Below are 21484 nucleotides of genomic sequence, written 5' to 3' on the forward strand. Positions count from 1 at the left end.
TTGTGGTGGGTTTTTGGGAGGCCACCCTATTGTGGTGAACACTGAGATGCTGAGATGTTAGGCACACCCAATCAAGGTAAGGTAGCAGAGCGGCAAGGCTTAGTCTCAAGAGGGCTGTGAGAATGATCTAGTACTACAATGAATCTACACAGAACAACACCAATAATTCAAGTTAGACAGGTAAGTACAAAACTATGCAATGGTTAGGCCTTTAAAATACACGCTAAGCATGTATAACCTCTAGTAGAATATTGTCACACACTTACTACAAAACAGGTATATACATTTACCCTTGGGAAAAGAAAGACAGCATTTAATTTAATAACCGGTGCAATACAAAGTTCTCGGATGCATGAAATTCAGTAAAGACACTTAGAATAACCACAAAACAGTTCCCCTCACACCTAATGAGTATAACCCTAAGATGGTTTGGGGCCTTACACCCTAAAGTCATCCGTCCCAAAGGTATACTTCACAGGTAGTTTGATTGCAATATTTGGAGGATGCCAGTGGTTATGGCATCCTCCAAATCCAACTAACTCACAAATCTAACAAACAAACTCCATCCCAGTCACTAGGCTAGTCCTAGGAAGGGATCCTTGACCAGGCCTCCACACTGACCAAAGTCAGGAAAGAGTAGTTTGGGGATAGAATTTCACACCAATGTAACCATATGGAGAACAGTAGGGAAAGGAGCAGGTATATTAGCTTACTTCCTTGACTCCGATTTCTCCAGAGCTGAGATTCCGGAAATCCGTTGGAGACAGTCTTCTGTGCTTGTTCCGGTCGAGGAAGGCACAGGGCTCATGGGTGCAGAGGTCACTTTTTTCGGACGTGGGATTTAGTTTCAGTTGGTCGCAGTGCTTTAGAATTTGTTCCAGACCCCTTCCAGCTGAACCCTCAAGCGCAAATAAGGATGAGACTTCTGCAGAGCAGGCGACCCCGGACACCTCGAGCATGCAAAGATGACATTTGCAGTGGGATTCACCACGGTTAGGTTGTGGCAGGCGATCTTCCATGGACGAACAAAGGAGCAGGTCCTGCACGGCTTCCGTTGATGCAAGAAGGCTGAAAATGCAGGAGTAGGAGTCTTGGTGTATAAGTCAAAGATTCTCCAAGTTCCATGGATGCACTCAGAATGGTGACTGCAACGATGTAGCCCAAGAGAGAGATGGTCAGTCCACTGGCTGGTCCAGGGACACTTCTGAATACTCAGAAGGCACGGCTCCTCGAGCCGGGGTCAAGACTGGTTGTTCCCATCGGTGCTGGGATCGAATCAAGGATGAGGTTCTTCCTGAGACGAGACAGGAGAGCAGGGCTTCACCGGGACTTCACTGGATTTGGTGCTGGTCAGCTGCAGTGGTCATCCATGGGTCGTTGTTAAGATGGATTTCTAAAATCAGGACTGGTGGACAGACTTTAGGAGGCCACCCTAGTTTTAGTAAAGAGGGAAACTCTGAGTGGTTAGCCAAACCCAATTAGAGTAAGCATGCAGACTGATCAATGCTTAGTCTCAGGAGGAAGTGAGTGGGGTCAGGAGTTCACACAGTGAAGCATACAATAATTCAATTTAGACATGCAAGTACAAACATGCTCCTTTCATTATAGGCCCAAAACACACTAGAGAAAATTGAAAAAGCAGGTAGTAATATCACACAATACTCAATTATCAAACATATATACAGTCACCTTTCGGTTTGAAGGAATGCATACAATAACTAAAAGGAGGTAAGTAATGATGCTTTAAAATGAAACCAATTCACAAGAGTGATACCATAAATGTATATGCCCAATCCCTATGATGTATGGGTCTTACGACCAAAAGCCACAAAGATTCTTCTTAGGAGAGGGGACCGATGTAGGAAGAGTTCTTGTGTGGTGAAAATGTTCCAGAAGATACTTCAACAATGTTACAGGTCAGTAAAATGATATTCCTATCTTTTATATACTAGCTTTTAAATCCGACAATCAAAAAGCAATGGAATGGAATAACCAAAGTTTATTCTAAGGTTTATTCTCTGGAGAACAGGCGGAGGGGAATGTGTTGCAATTAGTTACCCCTCAACTTCACTTTTCCCAGATGACTAGGTGGGGCCGACTGGAGGTCGCTGGAGGTAGGTTTTCCCACCATTGGGTGAGAGGTGCCCAGGAACTGTGGGTGCAAGGATTCTTCCGGTCAGTTCCAGGAGCAGAGTGCAACCCTTTGCAAAGAGGAAATGCAGAAGACACAGATGCAGACCACCTCAGGACACTTCAGTTCCAGTGACTGCTACCACACACACACGCGCGACAGCAGGCGTCTTTCCAGTCGCGGTTGAAGAAGACCTTCAAGACCACCAAGGTTCATGAGACAAATACGGAACTTTGACGATTCTACCGAGGTAGCACACTGGCTAGCTGGTCAGTCCACCGGGTGGTCCAGGGACACTTACGGCAGCTCAGGATGGCTGGATGCATCGAGAAGGATCCTTAGCTCCAACGCTGATCAAGAAATAGCTACAGGACTCCTTCTCTTATAGGAAATCCTGGGTGGAAGAAAGCCCAACAATGGTAATGATCTGCACCATTCAAACTGCCAGCAGTGGTCCAATCTGTGGGTTTCACGCTCTTTGACACCACAGTGCAACAGACAGTCGCACCCACTGCCCTAGCTACACCTATACACACACACACACACCCCTACACTCACACCTCCCAACCCCATCCCTAGCCCGCACAAGCAACAGCTTTGTGCATGTCTTTATCTGTGATTTCCTGACCTGAGAAGACAGGAAGAAGGCCAAACAATATCATGGCCAAAGGACAAGCAAAAATCTTGGGGCATGGCCTTTTTAGGGCACAAAACACGTTCAGTAGCCACTTGTGGTAAGCGTGAATGGGCACACTATAAATAATTGTCAAAATGTAATTACTGCCACCAGCTTGTCTTTAGGCACATATAAAAGTACTGAAAAATTACAAGTGTAAAAGACTAGGGTGATACAAATGTATCCCCACTGCACTGCATATTAAGATGCTCTGTGCACTGTTAAAAAGTTACGATAAAGGTAAAAAGGTATACTTAGTTTCCCAGTACTGATAGTCTGAAGGACTGATCACTTTCACCCATAACAAAATGGACAAAAGGCCAGGTGAGTGAAGCTGAAGTGAGCACAGGTTGAAAAACAAAAGCAAAAGTGTGATGGTCCCTAGAATACGGAGGGAAAGTGCACTAAAGAGAAACAGTGATCGGGAAAAACGTCTGCAAGAGTCCTCCTTTTATCTAAGTTCTGAACCAGGTCCATCATTGTTAAGGATCTGCACTGTTCAAACGGACAGTGGCTATGCAATCATGTATAGCTACTTGCCCCAACATCTGCCCAACAACAGACAATCAGGCACAAGAATGTATACTGGAACCAGACAGTCCCATCCCCCGCATCTGGACTCACACACAAACCGATCCTTATGCCTGCGAAAGAGTATTTCACATGTCATTTCCTGACCTGAAAAGGCAGGAAAAAGGTCAAAGAACAAAATGGCCAAAGGATGACCAAAAAATGTTGTGGCACAGCCATTTTAGGGTGCTGGCCACCTTTAGTAGCCCTTTGTGGTAAATTCAAAAGCAAGCAAGTAACAACCTTTAAAAACAATAGAAACATATTTGTTGCCACCAGCTCATCTTAGGCACTTTGTAAAAGTAACAAAAAGCCATTATAGAAAGTTGTGAGGATACAAGGTATCCAAACCACACTTCACTTTTAGGTTGATGTGTGCAATTGTAATAATACAAGAAATTCACAAAGAGAGGCATAGTCTTAGTAAGTACTGAAAGTCTTGTGGGCTAATCAGTTTCCCCTTAAAAATGGCAAAAAAGAGGAGGGAAAGCAGAAGACATCACTGACTTTCAAAAATTCAGGGCATGAGTTTAAACAAACCAAAAGGAAAGGGTGCCGATATAAGTCTATGGAAGGAAACCAGCAGCAAGAATATCTTTCCTTACACCTGTATATATAGAGGAAGCATTGCATCACCTCCAGAGGTGTGGCTTCGTCTGCACTATGGAAGCCGACATGAAGCCTCACTGCACTCTGTGTTGCAGAAAAATATTTGACAAAATTGGCTGCTGCTGAGAGTACCTAAAATGAGTAATCTGTGAGGGGGTGAATCCATCGGAAAGAACATTACCGAAGATAAGTAATTTGTTCTTCTATTTCAGATTTGTCTGAGATGGTAAGCAGATATAGGAGGAAACACTTTACTGTTAATGCAGCATTTGCATTAACCCTGGGGCTATGTTTTCCTAATTTCAAAGTCTGACCTTTAATAATCTGGACATGTCAGATATTTCATATAATTATTATTTCCAGGTACCTGGAGAATGTACTACAACCAGTGTGAATTGACTCCTGCTTTGCCTTTTTTGTGACAGTCTTTTATTGTTTCAGGGTTGTCCACTGATTTAATTAAAAGGAAGAGCGTTGTTGGAGATCAGGTAACTTTTTTTTCTTCAATTTCTGCTTAAAACCAATATTTTGTTAAAACCATCCCTAACCAGGAATATAACTCGAATTTTAAAGATGTATTTTACACTCAATTTTGAAATGTGTGGAGTAAAATGATTTGCAACTCTTTGATTGTACACATGTTTATTGTGATGTCAAGAAACACAATCATACATTGACTTGATCATTACTTTAACCACAGCTTTCCCTACCTTCCACCCGAGACCCACCCCCCCTTTCTAAATGGAGAAAACCGTGTTAGCAATATTTCTTCTTCAATATTCATCCATAGTAGTTTCAGTTCTTGGAGTGTCAGAGGATCGTAGGTTCTCTATTATGTTTACTTACATATGCTGTAGAAGAGTACCAGATTGCATAATAATTGGTACGATTACCCATTAACTAAATAATATCGTCCATAGTTAGTATGATCCATACACATATAAGCCACATAATCTACATAGGAGTTGTATATGTGCCCTGTGTTGTCACATTTATAGTTTGTCATTTGTAAGAAGATGGCCCCCTTTTATGCCTCTGAGCAACCCTAAAAGAATTTTGACTGAACCTGTGACTAGAAACATATAGATAGTCTCCAGAAATATTGAGATCTCAAATCTAATTAACAATTAATATGATCAGCTCCAGTAATCAATCAACCTCAATACCACTATTTACATTTAGTTGAGCTGAGCTCAGATCTTTCTAGCTTTGTCTTGAGACCAATGTGTAATACCAGTGAACTAATAATTTCAAGCTCATGTCTCTATATTATGCTAGCAGTTTTTGGACTTCAAGTGACAAAACTATGTGTGGCTGAAATCAAACCCCTTTGAATTAGGACAGTTCTGAATCGGGTGTTAAAAGGGGCACAAGGTTTCTCAGGTGCCCCTTTTTCATTGTGCTATTGAAAAAATTGTTTAGAATCTGCGTGTGTACCCCTCTTCATTACTTATCTATACTTTCCGAGAGCCATCTTATCTGCTCAACCTTCTTACACATGTCCCTTTTCGTTCTACACTCCCCTGGCTGCTCAGCCTACCTACCTCCAATTTACTTTGTGATAACAGCCATGAAAAGATTGGCAGCCACTCCATTCTTCACTTCATATAAACCCAACTTCTAGCAGATACATTTCTCCCACTGATTGCTTTTATTTTAAATCCCCTTTCAGACTGGTTCTTGATCGGAATGTTTTTCAGCTAATCATCAAGCGATGCTGTGTGGGTTCAGGCCTGCCACCTCTCAGATCATTTGCGCCCCTTTGAGCCATACATGACAGTAACTGGATAAAAACTCAGGGTTGCCGGCACCATCTTCTTCGGTTTGTGTTTCCTTTGTTAACATGTAGGACATTCTTTTCACTCCGATATTTCCATGGCGTTTTTGAGAGAATTCTGTATTCTAACTCGGTCTTTATCCCTGTAATAGTCACACACACACTCTGTCAGTTTGTTCCTTGCATTGTGCTTCGAAGGGATTGTGTCCTCCGACGTATTCCTTATCTTTGATAATTCGTCTCCAGCTTGCTGGCCTCGGAAAATGTTTTCTCAGTAGAGGGCGCTGCGCATCAAAGTCGGTCGAGTTGGTGTCCCTCGACAGCCACCGTATCGGCGCCCACGTCACCATGCCCATAAATAGCCACATGCAACGTCCGTTGCTCAGTTCTGTTTTTCCGCGCATCGTGGTGCCTCTGAATATCGTTGCTCAGTTCTTCAGTCAAATATACTTCATTATTCCTCGAGAATACCGACTCGTACTCGATGGCTTCCTCATCCGAACCGACGACTCCACGGTCCGGCTTCAAAAAATGTCAAGACTGTGGAAAGAAAATGTTGTTGATGGATCCTCACAGGATCTGTTTGTGATGCCTGGGAGTCGAGCACCATTGTTCGGAGTGCAAGGACTGCATGTCCATGACGGCCAAAGCCTTGAAGCAGCATAAGGGGAAGCTCGAGAGAGGTAAGGCAGTTAAAACTTCTTCGAAAGTTTACTCGGCGGAGTCGAGACATTCGTCTCCTCGCCATCACAAAAGACATTCTCGTTCTAGGTCTCGAAGCAGTTCCCATCACTCTTCGAGATCTAAGCATTCACAAAAGAGACATCGAAGATCCTCTTCCTTGTCGTCGTCGTCGTCTTCCGTTTCCCCGAAAAGGGTCTCCTGCCCGATAAAACATAGCTCTCAGGCTGAGTGGGAGGAATTCAGGAAAAAGATGTTTAGCGTCTTTGAGAAAGCGGCCTCGACCCCCTTGAAGACTGCTGAGGGTGAAACCCTGGGTGAAAGACCTGAAAAATCAAAACGCAGCGAGTCGCAGCACCCGGTGAAAGAAGCTACTTGAGAGCGCCACAAACCCTCGAGTAAAGGCAAGGTCGCGTCTTCGACACCATCGTTGAAAGTCCCTTTGACGCATAGATCTGCGTCTTCGACGCCATTATCGAAGGGTTCTTCGACGCACAGGTCAGTCGATTCGACGCCCTCTTCGACGCCGACGCCAAGAAAGGACAAACCCACAGCCAGTGGCCATACCCAGAGCCTCGATCACGAGAATGTCGTCGACAACCTCGAGTAGAATTCCGATACTCTCGAGTTCCTTGAGGCCTCTACCAACTTTCTCAACGCCTTTTTCGATGGCTTCGAAGCCTTTAACGTCCGCGTCGACAACGTCAATGTTTTTCTCAGCCAATTATGACGAATTCTGCTCTGGAAATGGGATTTATACAATTTCCAAGATCTGATCATTCCAGAGCCTTAGCATCTATTTATGAAGAAGGGGAGAATTCGGATCAGGAAAGACCTTTTGAGTTACAGGGATCTACAACTCCAGTACCAGAGGAATTTACCTCTGAGAAGGTAGGCTAAAGGACCTCCAAGAATCCTTACATGAAGCAAGCGGGTTGGACACTTCCCCAGAAGTGGAATTTGCCAAACCAAACCCAGGGGAACATGCTGAAACCCCTTATAGAACCTTGATGGCAAGGATAATAGAGTTTATGGGGTGGTCTACACCCTCACCTGCTTTTCAGCAAGACGACCTCACAGACATTTTGGTTAAAGGTCCACAGGAGGATCCTGTGGTGCCATTTCATGCGGCATTACAAAGGAAAATATTGGCAAACTGGGAAACCCCTGAGGTTATCCCGGCGGTTAACAAAAAATTATCAGCCAAATATAGGGTGTCTACTGCTGGCCCTGAATATTTATCCAGACACCCAACTCCGGAGAGTCTGGTTGTTCAGGTAGCAACTTCATCAGGTAGTAAATCGGCTTACCCTACTGGTCCACAGGACAGGGATGACAAGAGATATGACTCTATGGCCAAAAAAGTATTTTCTGCATGTAGAATGGCATTGAAATCCATCAATACTACTTGTACACTCGCAAGGTTCAGCCACACACTTTGGGAGTGTGCTTCATCAGCGGCTGACTGCCTCCCGCAGGGAGAAGAAAGGGAAGCGTTTTTAAACATCATTAAGGATGGTAAAGACGCAATGTGCAAATCCCTTCAAACTGGCATCGATTCTGCTGACAGCATCAGCAGGGCCATGGCGGCAAGTACAACAACCCGGAGATTTGCTTGGTTGCGAAAGTCTGGTTTTGCTCCAGATGTGCAAAGCAGACTCTTGAATATGCCCTTTGACGGCTCTTCTTTGTTTGGTAAGAAGGCGGATGACAGTTTAGAAAAGCTACAAACATCAAAGGCAGCAGCAAAATCCCTGGGAGCTGCCATCCGTCAGACACCATATCGCCCCTCAGGAACCTTTTGGAGAGGTAAGTCCTTTCGCTTCTATTCCGCATTCGGAAGAGGCAGAGGACAGCCGGTTAAAAGGGGTCAGAAAAGATTCACCCGAGGTGGACGGGTTAAAAATACAAAAGCCGCAGCAGGTGCCTCTTTACCCTCGGCCTCTGCATAAGCCGCATCCAAACCGCTCTGAGGAGACTCCTCACAAGACACCAGTAGGGGGCAGGTTAACTCAGCATCTGACGGAATGGCAGGCTATTACGTCAGATGCTTGGGCATTGGAGACAGTTGCCCAAGGTTACTGCCTGCCTTTTCTACGCATCCCTCAGAGTCATCCACCGGGGAACAGCTCTCTGAAAGTTCTAGATCCGCTCCTCTTGCAGGAAATTGTAGACCTGCTAGCGAAAGGAGCCATAGAACCGGTACCTGAAGCGGAGAGGAACAAGGGCTGGTACTCCCCCCTACTTTCTCTTACCGAAGAAAGATGGAGGACTGAGACCTATCTTGGACTTACGAGAATTGAACAAGTTCCTCAGGAAGGACAAGTTCAAGATGGTAACTCTGTTTCAGATCCTTCAGGCCCTCTAGCTCCAGGACTGGCTGGTATCTCTGGACCTCCATATTTCCATGTGCCAATCCATCTTAAACACAGGAAATACCTGCGGTTCGCAATTGGCGGCTCTCATTATCAATTTTGAGTTCTGCCATTTGGGCTGACCTCCGCCGGAGGGTCTTCACCAAGTTAATGTCAGTAGTGGCTGCAAGTCTAAGGAGGGGAGGGATTCACATCTACCCCTACCTGGACGATTGGCTGATCAGGGCTGTATCTTCGGAACAAGCTCAGATCCAGCTAGATTATGTCTGCCACTTCCTTCACAAACTGGGCTTCTCCCTCAATTTAAAGAAGTCACAGATGATACCATCACAAAGACTCCAGTTCATCGGAGCGGTTCTGGACACTTCTCTGGGGAAAAGCCTCGCCACCAGAGGTGAGGGCTCAAGATATTCTGCAGATGGTCATCAAGTTTCAAAATGCCCAACATCTCCTGGCCTTCAACTTTTTGAGGTTGCTAGACCTCATGGCATCCTGCATCTTCCTTGTGCCAGAGGCTCGCCTGAGAATGAGATCTCTCCAGTGGGCACTAAGAACCCAGTGGTCGCAGTTCTCAGGAAAAATGACAGATCTCCTTCGGATTCCGGACAAGGTAGCCCGAGACCTTCAATTGTGGGCTTATCGAGAGGACATTTTGAAAGGAGAACTGTTTTGGCAACCATGGCCGGAGATAACAGTAGTCACGGACCCCTCACTCACGGAGTGGTGAGCCCATGCCAACGACTTGACCATCAGCGGTCGTTGGTCTCCATCGGAGTCCAGACTAAACATCAACCTATTGGAGCTGAGAGCAATCAGACTAGCGCTGAAAGCTTTCCTGCCATCAGTACAGGGCAAAAATATGCTGATAATGACGGACAACACAGTGGTCATGCACTACCTCAACAAAAGAGGAGGCGTGGGATCACTGTGCAGAGAGGCAATGCAGCTCTGGTTTTGGGCAATTCAAGAAGGAATCTCTCTATCGGCAGTTCACCTAGCCGGAGAGAAGAACTTGACGGCGGACACTCTGAGCAGGCAGGTTACAGTCTCCCACGAGTGGGAACTAGCTCAGGAAGTCCTTCAGGAGATCTTCGCCCTTTGGGGAACCCCTCAAGTGGATCTGTTCGCCACCAGTACCAACAGGAAGTGCGATCTATTTTGTTCAAGGGAATTTCCCCCGAGAGGAGCTCTAGGGGACGCGTTTGTAGTGGACTGGGAGTCTTTATACCGCTGCCGTTGGAACAAATTTTGCAGCTCGTGTAGAGAAGAGAATATCGACCGCTTTTCATGTGGTACACCAACGGTGTTATCCTTTCTACTCTATTTGGCAAATTCAGGCCTTCAAGTTGGCACTATCAAGGGCTATCTCGCAGCGCTATCGATCTTCAAGCGCACTGCAGAGGAGCCATCGTATTTCAAATTACCCTTAGTAATACAATTTCTAAAGGGATTAACTAATGTCTATCCCCCAAGACCATTCCAAGTTCCCTTATGGGACTTAAATTTAGTCTTAAATTTCCTGATGGGTACTCCTTTCGAACCACTCCACTCTTGTTCGCTAAGATTTCTCACCCTTAAAACTGTCTTATTAGTGCACTAACATCTGCTAGAAGGGTGAGAGAATTACAAGCCCTATCTTGTAAACCCCCTCATACAATTTTTCATAAAGACGAAGTTGTCCTACAGTTGAAGCCTAATTTCCTCCCAAAGGTGGTTTCTGAATTCCACATCACTCAGAAAATTACCTTACCTTCATTCTATCCTCCTCCTCATCCGGGAAAAGAGGAAGAAAGGCTACATAGGCTGGACCCAAGGCGGGCTTTAAGCTTTTACATCAGCAGACTTGCTAGGATTAGGCAAGCAGACCAACTGTTCGTAGGTTACTCGGGGCACAAATTGGGACTACCGATAACAAAACAGACCATTTCCAGATGGATTATTTTGGCCATTCTGGAATGTTACAAACTAGCAGGGAAAGAGCCTCCTCAAAATCTTAGGGCTCATTCAACCAGGGGTATCGCAGCCTCTTCGGCCCTCCAAAGAGGGGTTCCGGTTCGAGACATATGTGCGGCTGCCACATGGTCGTCCGCACATACCTTCACAAGATTTTGCAACCTAGATTCCTCCTCTAGTCAAGAGACTAGGTTTGGCCAAGCCGTATTACATTATGTTCATTCCTAAAGGGAAACATGGCGTTTTTACTCCCACATCCAATTACACACCACTGCTATGGGAGTCTATCAAAGATAAGGAATACGTCGGAGGACACAATCCCTTCGAAGAACAAGTTACTTCTTACCTGGTAACGTTCTTTCGATGGGATGTTCCTCCAACTTATTCCTTATAGCCCCTCCCACCCCATCCCCGCAGTAATACTTCCCTTGTTGTTGCAGCTTACGGTCCTTCAAGTTCAATACCCAATTCATGCAGGACTTATCTTATGCTACAAAACGGAACTGAGCAACGGACGCTGCGCGTGGCTATTTATGGGAATGGTGACTTCGGCGCCGATACGGTGACTGTCGAGGGACAGCAACTCGATGGACGTCGATGCGCAGCGCCCTCTACTGAGAATTTTTTTTCCGAGGCCAGCAAGCTGGAGACGAATTATCAAAGATAAGGAATACGTCAGAGGAACATCCCATCGAAAGAACGTTACCAGGTAAGCAGTAACTTGTTCGTCTTTATTATGCCTGGTAAATGATCACGACATGCAGGAATGGAGCTTTTCCCAATTCAGCCACCACACAACGCTCTCTGAGTGGTTGGCAAAACTTATTCTGCCACCTCCTTGTGCTCTTCCCCCAACTTACTCCTCATTTTCATTTTTCTCCCTGCTTTTCTTCTCCTGCAACCCCATCCTCCCCATTTAATGTCTAACCTCCTCTCCAAATGTCTGATTCCAAAGAAAACTACTTCCAAATATCTCCAAACACTGTCAACAATTAATTTGGGCATGGGGTTTATGTTGGATTGTTTTTCTCCCCTTGGTTGGGCACTGTGTGAGGGTTTGTACCTGTGCATGTAAATTATAGCAGCACTGGGACTGGATTGGCTTTGGGTACTGGCTTTAGTTTATTTCTTCACGGAGGCTGGAAGGCAGACTCCAATGCCTTCAAAGAGGATTTAACTTTTAGAATACAGTTACAGCAGTTTCAGAATACTGTAAAATAGTAAAGCAACTGAACAAAATGAGGCAGGTTAGTATCCATTAGTTGGAGAACTAATTTGCAGAAAAAAAAGGAGGTAGAAACGCCATACAAGGCCTTAAAAATGAAGGTGCTACACCATAAAGGGTACTTCCTAGCTGGAAATAATAGGACCGAGTGCCCTAGAGTCAAAGTTCCAAATGCAGTTTTCTTCAGAAGGCTAAGTCTTCAAGAGTGTGAACAAGCAATGAAAAATCCAACAGACAGTTGTAAGTATCTCAAAGTTAGATAACAATTTTTTAAAAGTTCTTAGCTGACCCTCTCCCAATCCAACTACTTTAGGGGAAGCCCAGCGGAAGATCCACTGTTCGAAGTGAGGCAAGGGACAGGTAGGGTAAGGACTTTACACCTGTTAAAACCCAATGGAGGTGGGGAGTAGGGATATGTATCCCAACTCACCCCCTGTACTCCAATTGATTCAGGACCCACATAGAAGTTCCTGAAATTGCGAGGTCCCCTTTTCTCGTATCTTTGTTTCGATGATGGAGGTTCAGGGGTCTTGGGTGCAGAGTTCACTTTTGGTGTTGGATTTTTGGGTCTGGCTTGTTCGCAGTTCGGTGCTCCAATGGATTGGCTCCGGACAGTGAACATCTGGACGCCGCCATTGAACTGAAGAAAGGACCACCACTCCGGCTAATGGTGAGACGTCTCCCAGGACATGATGCAGGCAGTAATCGGCGGTCGACACTCCCAAGAAATGTCATGAATTGGCCCTCATGGTGGAAACAATGAATACTCTTGGCCCCTCATTGTGATAGAGAGCTGCAGGGGATACTTTTGGCGTAAGTCAAAGGATCTGTCGAGTCCAAAAACGTAACTAGGACAACAAACAATGATGCGAAGTAGCCCAATTTGAAGATTGTTAGCCCACAGTATGGTTCCGGGACACTTCCTAAGACTTGCAAGGGTAGAATCCTCAAGCAGGGTCTGTGATTGGTTTCTCCCGTCGGCCCAGGGTTTGAAGCACCAATGAAGGCCTTAAGGATATCAGCAAAGAGTGAAGGGCTTCGCCGAGACGAGGAAGGTGTTGTGGGCTTGCTTCCAACAACGAGTTCCAGGTCTTCAGCAAGATGCTTCATAGGGGTTTTGGTTCCAACCTCAGTCTGCAGAATGGCTGCAGGATTCCCCCTTTTATCCAGGATTCAAGCCTCAAAGACCACCAATGATAAATATCTGCACCATTCAAATTGGCAGTGGCTGTCAAATCATGGTCAACCTCTGGCCAGCACATCTGCCCAGTAACAGACACACTTTGGCCTGAGACCAGACTGCGCTATCGCCCACATGCGGGCACACACAGACCACCACTGTTCCTGCGAAAGCTGGAGCTTTCCCCAGGTAAAGGGCTTTCCATATATGGCAATTCCGGCTTTTTGAGAGCAGGAAGGTGGTCAAACAAAACTCGTGGCACAGCCATTTTAGTATGAATGTAACTCAACATGGCATTAAGCAGTAAGATGCAAAAGTGCACGAGACAACAAAAACGATAATGGTAGAAAAGGATCCACTGCCACCAGCCCATACCGGACACAACATGTTTGTAACCAAAAAGGGTCAAATAGCAAAACTTCTGTATTCTAACTCGGTCTTTATCCCTGTAATAGTCACAGACACACTCTGTCAGTTTGTTCCCCGCATCGTGCGTCTATATAATGCCTGTTAAATGATCACAACATGCAGGAATGGGGCTTTTCCCAATTCAGGCACCGCACAACCCTCTGAGTGGTTGGCAATACTACTTCTGCCACCTCCTTGTGCTCTTCCCCAACTTACTCCTCATTTTCATTTTTCACCCTGATTCTCTTCTCCTGCAACCCCATCCATATCAGCAAAGAGTGAAGGGCTTCGCCGAGACGAGGAAGGTGTTGTGGACTTCCTTCCAACAACGAGTTACATGTCTTCAGCAAGATGCTTCATAGGGGTTTTGGTTCCAACCTCAGTCTGCAGAATGGCTGCAGGTTTCCCCCTTTTATCCAGGATTCAAGCCTCAAAGACCACCAATGATAAATATCAAACAAAACCCGTGGCACAGCCATTTTAGTGTGAATGTAACTCAACATGGCATTAAGCAGTAACTCAACATGGCATTAAGCAGTAAGATGCAAAAGTGCATGAGACAACAAACGAAAATGGTAGAAAAGGATCCACTGCCACCAGCCCATTCCGGACGCATCATGTAAGTAACGAAAAAGCTACAAATAACAAAGCTACAGGGATGTAAATTGTCCCAATCACACTTCACAGAAGGTGATATGTGCAGGTAAAAAACAAACAAAATGTTACTAAACGAACCGAGTTCTTCTTCGCTGATAGCCATATGAACTAATCAGTGCCACCAAAGCAGATGAGCTTAGCAAGGCCGGTGAAGAAAAAAGCCTTCACAGGCCTCCAAAATTCTGAACCGGTTCAAAACAGCTGCACAAAGTTAGGTGTCCCTCTGATGTCTCTGGAGAGAAAGCAGCAAAAGGAAAACCTTTCCTAACAGTTATGATCTTGTGGAAGCTGTGACTGTAGTGGTTTGAATCTCCATCACCAGTTGCATGACAATATTCATACAAGTAAAAGGCAAGTGGTTTTCTCTGTTTGCTCCACTTTGGTGGAGTTTTCAGATAGAAGGATGCCCCACTTGGTAGGCAACAAAGATGTATGCAATGCCACACTTATGTCAGGAATGAGTATGAGGTGTGGGCTGTAGGACCCAAAGAAAACAAAAGGTTAATAAGCAAAAACCTTTCGAGCTCACTCATCAGTAAATATCACTATCAACTTATAAATCTGAGACATGATGACTTATTTTATACTTGGTCTAATGGGCGACAATTTTCCTGGATTGATTTTGTGTTGTTTGAAGTAGCTGGGTATGTACCTATTAGTGATTTTAGGTTTATTGCTAATAATTTTTGTGCCCACGTGATAATTGAAGTCTTATTAAAAATAACACATAAGGCTGGTCAGAAGAGATTGAAAGGAGACTATTGTATTAGCAATAGGGGTAATCGGATACAATGGACCAGAAACGAGCTATGCCACATTAATGATTCAATAATAGCAGCATTGACTGAGGACAATCTCCCCTCATTTGCTAATATAGAAACCTTTTATACCACAGTTCAGAACATATTACCTATGGCTCTGAACCATCATCACAAAATTACATCTAGTAGTTGCATCCACAAGAATATATACAACGTAACTGTAGCCAAAAGGAAAAAAGAAATCCATGGTAATATACGTTGGCTAAAAGGAAACCTACAGGATTCTGAGATCAGAACTATGAGAGTAAGGGAATTCCAAATGCAACACAAAAATTGGTATAGGATGCATGAAGGCTCTATATCCTCTGCACAGTGGAAACAAATGTTTATAGCATTAAAAGACAACAACGTGCAAAGATACTGACACATCTATAAAAAGTATAACTCTGGGATGCTAGGAATTCGAGGGATTAACCATATTTCTATTGATTGCTAGAGAACCTACATACTGTCTCTCTGCTATTGAGAGCAAATTACGGAGATCAGCAGCGAATATTGGAATATAGGGGATAAAGTTCTCTGTAGCTGAAATTGAAAAAATCATTGGGGATATGAAGCCTTCCAGCGCCCCCGTCCCTGATGGTCCACCAAATCTATTATACAAGGAAAGCGTAAAAGTATGGGCCTCGATTTTGAACATAGGTTTCAGTGAGAGTTTATGCACGGGACAAATACTGAATTCCTGGAAATGCTCAGTGCTAATACCCATTTACAAAAAAGGAGCAAGAGACAGCCTGTCTAATTACAGAATCCTGGCAATGATAGATTCCAGTGCCAAAATCTTAAACAAACCGTTGTTAAAATATATAAATGCATGGTTGGTAGAAAATAAGATACTCAGCAATCAACAATCCGGATTTCAAAAGGATTACAGGGCCATGTCTAACATTTTGGGTCTTAATTCATCTCATACGTACTACTTTGCTATCAAAAATTAAAACACTGTATATTTGTTATATATATTATAGCAAAGGATTTGACACCGTTAACCGCCAAATTCTCTGGGAAAAGATGGAGAAAGGCGGATTACATTCTCAAATATTATACTTTGTCAAATCACTGTATACTTATAACATGGTACAGTTTTTGAATCGATCAAGAGGGTGCAGTGCGTGAACTAATCCCAGTGAATTATGGTCTAAAACAAGGATGCACCCTGGCACTGATATTTTTTAACATTTATATTACAGACCTCGAAAGAGCCTTCAATGATTGCAATTACCATCCAATTTTTGATCAGACTGTGATAGATTTGCAACACAGCCCGGATAAATTAGCAGCATACTCTGAACAACACGGTTTGGTTATCAATTTGTCCAAATCCAAAATGATGACGATTAAATCGAACCATAAATCTATCAAGAGATTTAGATGGACAATTGATGAAGAAGAAGTAGAAAACTACTTGTATCTTGGAATGCTTATTACTAACAACTTAAATAAAGAAACCCTATCTAAAAATATAATCTGTAAACCTGTTACAAAGTTTAAGGCTACTAGGTCTTTTATTTTCGAAATCTGGTGCACACTCCATATAGGGCCTATTGAAAGTACATAACACCTGTATTGTTCCTAGTGCACTCTATGGGCTTTAAGTTTATTCTGCCAAAGAGACGACTGGCTGAAACTCTTAGCAGGGAAACTTTGAAGAAGTGCCTTGGGTCTCCCTCAGTGTGTATCAGCAGAAGCAATATGCTTCGAGCTCGGTCTGATTTCTTTGACTACTCGGAAAATAATTGCAGCATGTAACCCATATCTCAAAATAAGGTTGAATGCTGGCAATATTGATTCTGTGTGCTCATATTTTAGTGATCGAAATGACAATAGGTCCAGCTTTGAAAATAAGACACAATGAGATTGATACATTTGTGGATGAAATCGGATGCACGATGATGCCAGAGGACAACTTGGCCACAAACTTTGAGATAAAAAAAAGGCGATGATTTAGGATAGGGATAAGCAAACTACCTATCTAGCTGGGAAATCCGGCTATAATTTATACTCCATGGAAACATTCCAACCTGATACCGTATGTCCCTATCTTATCAATTTGCTAAACACAAAGGTAAGGAGGTTTATCCTTCTACTAAGACAATCAGCTTCAAGTGTTGACAAATAGGGGCTGGGGGCAAAGATTACTATGCAGGAACAAGCATGCAGAATATGTGGAGAACAGGAGACTGCACAACACCTGTTGACAGAATGCTCTGGTCTAACTCCCATATACGAGAAAGGATACTCAATGCGGGTTGAGGACATTAATTATTTGGTCTGAGATATATGAAGGCAGAAATACTGTGTTAAACTTTACTGTATATTACATGTGGGAAGGAATTATGAATTTATTGCCTTAAATGCATTTTTGCACAAATGTAAACTGAAGGAATTTTTGCACAGGTTATTAGATATAGCCTTTTAGAAAGTTATGCTAACAGAAGGACAGAAAAAAACACATCGATCACAAAGGGGAATCTGACAATCGAGCTGTAATACGTTGGTTGCAACAACTTGTAGACATGATGAAAAAATCATGTCCATGAGGGTGTAAGATTGTGTCCTGGAATACTAGGGGGCATGCCCATTTTATTAGACCAGGGCACTCTGAATAATATTCTTAACCATCAAATATTTCTTTTACAGCATGATGAATAATATTTTTGTAGATACTCATGTCATCTTCCACAATCATGCGAAAAAGGGAATTAAGGGAAGGCCATTTGGTGGTTTAATGATAGGAGTCAGTCACGACTTTGACTGTGAACTCCTTACACCAGTAGAAACAAATGATAATGTATTGGCAGTTACCATTGATCTAAAACAAAAAACCTCATACAGATAAAATATTGATCATCAATATATATGATCCACCTGGTTGGGAGTAAGACCATGGACATCTTAGATACCATCGATGAACGTATTACTAGTTGGCTACTCGATGCTAACCACTCTGATATTTATAGGAGGAGATATGAATGTACAATGTGGAATAATGTCTATGAAAGCTAAATTTCATAATTTGGCTGCCATCAACACGTTTATGTGTTCTAAGACCAACACACAAGGGAGAGTATGGAAAAATGATATGAATGAATGGGGTTTCGGTTTCCTCAATGGTAGAACAGAGGGGGGGGATACCCCAGGGAAATGCACATGGTTGTGTGGTAAGAAGTCTTCCACAAATGATTATATATGGGGAAATACTGAAATGCTTAATGCTGTGGGCGAATTTGAAGTAGTGCAGAACAAATACAGTGATCACGCAATGCTGTGTGCCAATCTAGAATTGGGCATGGACACTAAGATAACGAGTGGCACTGGTAACATTTATACCAATCAAAAGGGTACAAATATTAAGTGGAACATCAAAAAATATAAGATAATGTCACTCAATTTACATGGCCTCTTCGAGTTTGTACACATGCAGGCTTCCTCCCTTAGTGGTAATGAGTTTGAGAGTATGATAAAAATCCATCACGAATGTTGTTGGTTCTATAAAGGGAAGCCCCTAAACTAATAACGGAAAACGGATTAATCCATCCTTCGGTGGGGAGTTGGTGTTTGTTAAACGTAAATACTGACGCTCTCTTCGGTGCCTGATTAAATCTAATCTGGGCTCAATTGAGCACTGTAACGAAAAAAAACGGCTGAAAAATGATTTTACTAACTGGTGCAAACGTAGAAAATGGTCTAAATTAAACACTAAATGGCAGATAATGTTTAACACCCTTCAACGGAATGAAACTAGTGCAGTCTGGAAGATCTTGAATAATGTAAGAAATGTGAATAAAGCTTGCATTCTGAACTCAATAGGAGAGAAAATATGGACCAACCACATTGATAATATCATGTATAAGAAATCCGAGAAGAATTTCCCCAGACCCGACTGTAAAGCATGGCCTTTTTCCTTTACCATCAAAAAGATTGAGTCCATCATAACCAAACTGAATACATCTCAAGCTCCTGGACCCAATGGATTGGCTGCGGTAGTATTGAAATATGATCCTGTTATATGGAGTAAGGTGTTGTTTAAGATGTTTATTAGTGTTTGTTGGGACCGCAATATCCCAGACTCATGGAAGAATGCCATTCTTATCCCGGTTTTTAAAGCGGGGAATAGAGTCCTACCTGAAAATTATCGAATGCTGTCTATATTAGACTCTACTGGCAAAGTCTTAACAGCCATTGTATTAGAACACCTGAATGCCTGGGTACAAACTAACCATCTACTTAACCCATTTCAAACAGGGTTCCGACGAGGCACTAGCACTACTCATAATATTAGTGCATTAGATGCTATAACTTCAATGCTAAATTAAGCAAAGGGCTGTCTGTTTATGTAATTTTTGTAGATTTTAGATCAGCGTTTGACAGTGTTGACCGAGCCAAACTGTGGGAAATTTTGTTGAAACTTGCCTGCCCCAGTTGGCTTGTTGACATAATTTACAATCGTCATGAAAACAACACTGTATTAATTGGTTTAGATAATGAGGGCAGCCTGACACAGCCGATTAATGCGAATAGGGGTGTTAAACAAGGCTGTCTACTGGCTGCCCTCTTATTTAATCTCTAGTTAGCTGACCTTATTAGACGCCTTGCAGCCAAAGCCAAATGTCCAGCAAAATTTGAAAAAGCATTAATATCAGCTATGCTTTACGCAGATGACTTGGTGGTAATAGACCACTCCATAACAGGTATAAAGGCTATGCTGGAAGAACTTGGCCATTTTGTAAAAGAACATGGTCTAACAATTAACTTGCAAAAAACTAAGGCCATGTTGTTCTCTCGCAAAAAAGTGAACAGAGTTAAAGTAGATGTATCATGGGGCCATGTAGAATATACCGAGGTATATAAATATCTGGACGTCTTCTTTAACTATAAAATCGGATACAGGTTTCTTATTGAGAATAAAATCAGGAGGGCCAAGCAAATCACTATGATGGTGTATAAGTTTGTCAAAGAATATGCGGGTTATTCACTAAAAGGAATACCCTGTATCGCCAAGGGTTTACCCCGGTTTTAGCTTATGGGTTAGAAGCTATTTCCATTTCTGACCTGTCCTTTCTAGATAGGATTGAAGGCCTTTTCTTGCGTACCATTTTAGGGGTACCCCGATCATGTCCCATCCAATATATTAGGGTGGAACTTGGCCTACAGTCCTTGTGATCCATTGTGAGACAACAATGTGGCCTCTTTAATTTAAAAGCAATGTGCCACCCAGAGAGTGAGTTGAAACAAATTATTGGAACAAATGCAGCTAAAATGGATGTCCCCAGTTCTAGGAACAAATACCTGACTAGCTGCAGTAAATACTTCAAAGAATTGCAGTTGGTGGCCAATATGAATCAATGTGGTTTTTTTCCTGCTGTTAAAAAAGCATTCAAAGCAAAAGCAAAGAGAGTCGACTGGGAAATGAATTTTATTCGCATGTTTGAATTGAAAAAATGTAAATATAGTGAATGGACTGTACATGAGTATTATAGGCCTCAAAGATATTTAATAGGTTGTCCTGACCCATTCGTACGGAATTTTAAACTCTTAATGTGCACCAATCAACTTTGGTGAAGTCTACCTTTGGTTCTCAATGGAAGATCCCTGAAAAAGAGAGCTATTGCTGAATGTGCCCGGATTTTGATGAACTTGAGACTGTTAGACATTTATTAACTTCATGTCCTAAAAGACACAATTATTATATGTTATAGTATGGTCGATTTGTCCACAATATGAACTATATACAATCGGAGGAATTTTGGAGATGGTGTTTGAATGTACAATCAGAGGCAGTTTATATAGCTCTTTATAGAGTATGGAAAACATTTCCGTCCAGAAATAATGAAAGTTCTAACTGCAAATTGGTAACCACATGTGTCAATGATTTAAGGAAATTACCATTACTTTCTCTGTAATGAACAAATTAATATCTTGTAAATGTATTTTACACTGATCCCTTGCACTGAAGTATGAAAGAGTGAGTATTTATTCTGTTTTTTTAACTGTTTTACTTTTGCATAATTAGTTTGAGTGATTGAAATGAATGTAAAGTTTTATGAACTGAAAACAACTAAATAAATACAGTTATGCTATTTCTTATATTACAAGCTTGATAATCTTTTTTTTAAATTGAATTTTGTAATCATGTCTAATGGACTAGTGTGTCTCATGTTGATGATTTTTCTTTTTTTTTTAAACTATTGTATTTACTGCATCATTTTATAGTGTTAAAGGTTTGATTTAACCAAATGACACTTAATAAATTAAAAAATAAATTAAAAAAACAGATTTTACAAATACTCTCATGCCTGCGTGAGACTGTGAGGCAGATTTCAGAATACTCGCTGCCGGAGCGCTGGGCTGCTTATAATTGTCGGAAGAATTCAGAGTTGAGGAAAATAAGAGGCACTACTTAATACACACCTGAAGAATC

At 42.6% G+C, this 21484-nt stretch overlaps 1 protein-coding gene across 3 annotated transcripts in view; it reads left to right on the forward strand.

The window, feature by feature from the left end:
- The window catches only part of VPS8 (VPS8 subunit of CORVET complex), a 2529257-nt gene that overhangs the window by 920208 nt on the left and 1587565 nt on the right, over positions 1-21484 (forward strand). For all 3 annotated transcript variants that reach the window (XM_069615741.1, XM_069615740.1, XM_069615739.1), the window contains exon 18: positions 4428-4474. In XM_069615741.1, coding sequence (XP_069471842.1) covers positions 4428-4474 — 47 coding nt within the window. The remainder of the gene's footprint in view (positions 1-4427; positions 4475-21484) is intronic.

This window comes from Ambystoma mexicanum, chromosome 9, assembly GCF_040938575.1.
Source record: "Ambystoma mexicanum isolate Mex_15411 chromosome 9, UKY_AmexF1_1, whole genome shotgun sequence".
In the NCBI taxonomy this organism is placed as follows: domain Eukaryota; kingdom Metazoa; phylum Chordata; class Amphibia; order Caudata; family Ambystomatidae; genus Ambystoma; species Ambystoma mexicanum.